This window comes from Nanorana parkeri, unplaced genomic scaffold (genome assembly GCF_000935625.1).
Source record: "Nanorana parkeri isolate BGI_ZX_2015 unplaced genomic scaffold, ASM93562v1 scaffold1050, whole genome shotgun sequence".
Lineage (NCBI taxonomy): Eukaryota > Metazoa > Chordata > Amphibia > Anura > Dicroglossidae > Nanorana > Nanorana parkeri.
Genome location: NW_017307318.1, coordinates 222180 through 226959, shown reverse-complemented (window position 1 = coordinate 226959; position 4780 = coordinate 222180). Strand labels below are relative to the sequence as shown.

Sequence of the window (4780 nt, the reverse complement as noted above, 5' to 3'; positions counted from 1 at the left end):
GGGGAGACTAAGCAGGGTTGATACCCCCACAGCTCCAACAAGGAGGGTACCATAAGGCAATCAAACAGCCAAGAGTCTAATTAGCAGTGCAACGCTGCCCTAGCATGGCCCCTTGATGAACAAAATGTGGCACCATATTAAAATTTTGAGGAAAAGGTATTGTAAGAAGAAATAGGAGAGAAAGGAAAGGGAGAAAATTCAGAGTTAGGACTTACCGGTAACTCTATTTCCATTAGTCTTCCAGGACAGCATCACGAGATGGAATCTCCTCCCCCACACACAGGAAACACGTCACTTAATCTGCTTAAAAGACCCTCCTCTCCTCCACTCCCTCAGTCATCACGAGAACCGTAGCACCAGCCGAGCCCTCCCCTTCCTCCTGCGCCGAAAACGAGGCTTGGAACGCACAAGCCCGGCGCCCGGAAATGACGTCACCCACGCCGGAAGTGACGTACGCGGCCACCCGGCCTGGCCGTGGAACATGTCCCGAGGCCCTGAGAACCGGACAGACCCCTCTGAACGGCGGTCCACCGCTTCCCCTGACCAGCCAAGGGGGTTTCGCCCTCCCGGTACCGGCCCGCACTGGGCACTGAAGGGGGAAAGGAAGCCAGCCTCATCTCCTGCAGCGCTAGGAGAATCCCTGGGGCTCCACAAGGTAGGCAAACCTACCCCTCTGCCTTACACAGGCAGGCCAACAAGGAAGACTTCCCGGGCAGCATCACCACATGGAAGCCCTCTCTCAGCGTTCTGTGACGCGCTCCCCAGCTTGACTGAGGAAACACAAAAGACTGAGGGAGTGGAGGAGAGGAGGGTCTTTTAAGCAGATTAAGTGACGTGTTTCCTGTGTGTGGGGGAGGAGATTCCATCTCGTGATGCTGTCCTGGAAGACGTTATGGGAAAGATAACTGTGCAGGGAAGAACGAGGCCCAACCAGCCACCAGCAGCACATCCAGTCAGAGAGCTGTGTGCAGTCAAGGTTCATCAGGCGGATACAAGCCAGACAGAGTCTTGTTTTCAAAATGAGGAATGAGAACCAGATAAAATTACCATGAGTTTTTCATGCATCATTATGTCTGACAGGTGGCCAGGAAGTAAAAAAAAAGCCTGAGTAATATAATCAGGTGAGCATGTGGCGGCAGCGAACCAGATCTTCTCCCATTCAGGCAAATCCAGGGACTCTCCCAGATCCCATTGCAAACCTGCATATAGTTTGGAAGTTTGAAAGCCCCTATGGAAGGTGATAAGGCAGCATATAACATGGAGGTAAGGACCGCCGAATGTGGATCCGAATTGCAGCGAGCGTCAAAAGGGGTGAGGTTGCGTGGGCAGCCGAGACAATGATGGAGAGATGTTACAAAGCTACTAATTTAAATGAATGATCTTTTAGACCCCTAGTGTCATTATTCCTCTTCACTGGATTCAGTTGCTGAGGCAGCTGAATGTCAACGCAGTAGGCAGTGGCTGGGAGCAATAGCCAGCCTGTTATTGGTTATTTTAAATTGCAATAGCAGGCTGGCTATTGCAGCCCCCCGTCTTCTGTCAATCAGCAGAGGAAGGGACTGAAAGAGAAAGTGCTCCTTCAGTTCCCACCTCTGATGATTGACAGCAGGCAGGTGCAATAGCCAGCCTGCTTTTGCAATTTAAAATAAGCAATAGCAGGCTGGCTATTGTTTCCAGCCGCTGATGGGAGACTTGACGCCGATGTGCTATGAATCCCCCAGACTCGAGTCCAGGGATTGATAGAACACTGGCAGAAGAGCAAGCATGGGGGAGCAGAGGAGGGGGAACGGGGAGCTTGCAGAGTCACCGCAGTCATCTGTTTCCCCACTGCCTCCGCCGATACAGACGGGAGGAGTAGCGGGGATTAAAAGGGAAACAGACCGCTGCAGCCAGCACCAGCTGTGAGAACGGAGGAGCAGAGCGGCAGCAACTAATCGAAAATCAACTAATCGATGATGAGAATCGGTGCCAACGATTCTCATTACCGATTATAATCGATTAGCTGTTGCAGGCTTAGTGGAACGGAGTAAGGACAGTGGCGCAATCTGAGCAGCCAAATATTATTTCCCCAGGTATGGGACCCCAGTCCACCTGACCTCCTGCGGCAATACAACACGTGGGCAGCTAATCTAGGCCTTTGGGACTGCAAAGGAAACAAATAATTTTACTCTGTTCTATCCGCATGTGACTCTGTACAGGAACAGGCAGTACTCTAAAAAAAAGTACAGCAGTTTAGGCAAGTAGGACATTTTGGTTGCGTGTATTCTGCCGAACCAGGATAGAAGCTGATGGTTGGTAGTATAGCGCCGAGATCCATACCAGAATGTGCTCCCCAAAGCCCCACTTACACAGGGCAAAAAACATGTATTGCCAAGAGAGTGAGTTGAATGCCTTACGGACATCTAAAGAAAGCAACATTGATTCTGGGAGTGCAAACGAGCCAGGTGGATAAGCTTTAAGACGAGACGGACATTATCTCCCGCTTGCCTACGAGGTACAAAACCGATCTGGTCCACATGAACCAGACAAGCCAGAAAAGAATTGATATGGCTAGCCTATATTCTGGCCAACAATTAAGGCACAAGTTGAGCTCGATTCTAGTTTTCCAAGGTGAGCATGGAGCCACAGTGACAGTGCAGTCTTGTGCAACTGGGAAAGGCATTCCAGTTCCGCTTCCAGTTCTAATCTGCACTCATCCCATTGAGTTGCGACGCTGAAAAGCTATATGGAAAGGTTGGCCCCGTAATACTGCTTCATAAGAATCCCAAACGATGGGTGGTGGTCAGGGCCGGTGCTAGCATTTTTGCCAACACAGGCAAAAGTAGAATTTTTGCGCCCCCCACACACAACCCCCGACCCCCTGTCGCACTGGGCCTGCTCCCTATCAGTATGTTTTTTTTTTTCACTTACCTTCGGTGCGGGAGAGCAGGGGCGAGTCAGCGCTGGTGCGGTGGGAGGAGCTCCAGGGGGGGTCTTGTTTTTTCCGCCCTCACCCTGCAGCGCCCTCAGGCGGCCGCCTGACTTGCCTTGCGGTAGCGCCGGGCCTGGTGGTGGTGTCAGAGCCCGAATTGATACACAACTAGTCTTCGGAAATGGATAAAAGCTCGGTCACAACCTTAGGGTCATTAAGAGACCAAAAGGGAGTGGACGGGGAGGAAAAAACGAACTGCACGACAGGACTACAGGGTCATGATCTGACAACGGGACGGAAGGAATGGTTGCCGAAAGGAGCTCCGTCAGATAGCTTGCGGTATACTGAGCTTAGGGTGACGGGAGGACGCTAGTTTGTGTCCTCCTGTTACCCTTAGGAGAACTATGGGGAAAAGCCCTAACCCTATAGCCCCCCTTTAAAGTAAGTGCTTTAATTAACATTGGGGGGAGGGAAATAATTTGTTGACTTCAATGTCACTTTAAGCCCTGATGAAGGGCGATTGTTGATCCCCCAAAACATGATGGATATCTACTGTAATTCTAAAAGTTGAAGAACCAAAGAACTGTTTACAAATCAAATTGTTTACAAATCAAATTTCAAAAATTGGATAATCCTTTGACTCAGGGAGAACCCCATTTTTGTGAGTAGTGGCCGAACCCAGACCACTGGGCTGAGACTCCCACCAACCACCTAGAAAACTGGGCCCAGAGCCTCAAACTCATCTCGTATCACATACATTAACTGTTTGGCTGGGCCATCAGTCGCAACTGCCTAAATGCAATGGAGATTCCTCTAGAAGTTGAGCTGCGTTTTTCGACAAACCACCGCCACACGTATGGTGTGAACAAGGCATATAGATTATAGATCCCTTTTGGGCTTCGGAATCAAAGGACAATGTAAGACTGTAGCTGCCATAATCCATTTACCTTCCTTTTTTCTTCTAAGGCTCTTTTGGCTTCTGCTGCCTTCAGTCCTTGATACTTCTTTCGTTTCTTCAGAAGATTTTCTGGCACTCGCGGAAGCTTCCTAGGTCTTACATACAAATACAGCATGTTAGTAATGCTAGATACACATGGAACCTTGTATTTGTACTACATTTGGCATTGTGACTTGGCACCTATATCTACTACAAATGACACATCCACATATTACACACTACTCCCAAGACCACTAATGGCCCAGTCACCCCCTTGCATAGCAGTAGCGGGTCCATGTTACCGCCGTGTGTTATACGCTGTGTTGGAAAGAATGGCACATGTCTGATTTTGTCTGCACTATCATTTGTTAACACGCCACAACGAAACATTGTGAATGGTTGTGCTGTGTATACTACTCCTTAAGGTGGTGACACTCTGACACCGAATCTTCGGTGTACTAGTAGAGGGGTTCTTAGGGTATCCACCTCAATGGACACTTCCTATTTGCTGTCCAGCAGCGCGGTCCTCTTGGGATCCAAAGTGACAGTGTCAAATGACTGTCTGGGACAAGCGGTCACAGCAACATCTGCAGCGCTCGGTTAGTGGCCTACCCTGTACCCAGGAACAGTAGGAGAGGGACCTGGATGGTGAACTTATGAGTATAACTTGCTGCACCAGGTAATAAAAATAAAAATCATGGCAAGATGTGTTAGAGGGGACTCATATTTTGTCCAGAGTAGTGACAGGATGGGAAGTAGCAGCACTTTCACACAAGCTTTTGAACTGCTCATCCAATGCTAATCTACAGGGTAGCGCAATAAAATAATCTATCACCATTCACACCCCATTGTTAGGTGGTAAAAACAGACGGTTAATCCTCATTTTATCCCCCCCCCCCAGCGCAAAAAAAGAAATTTTCCTCAGTTGGAAA

General features: G+C 49.2%; 1 protein-coding gene across 1 annotated transcript in view; it reads right to left on the bottom strand.

Annotated features, from left to right (window-relative positions):
* The window catches only part of RPL7L1 (ribosomal protein L7 like 1), a 15796-nt gene that overhangs the window by 9797 nt on the left and 1219 nt on the right, over nucleotides 1-4780 (bottom strand). The window contains exon 2 of the mRNA XM_018567451.1: nucleotides 3859-3964. Coding sequence (XP_018422953.1) covers nucleotides 3859-3964 — 106 coding nt within the window. The remainder of the gene's footprint in view (nucleotides 1-3858; nucleotides 3965-4780) is intronic.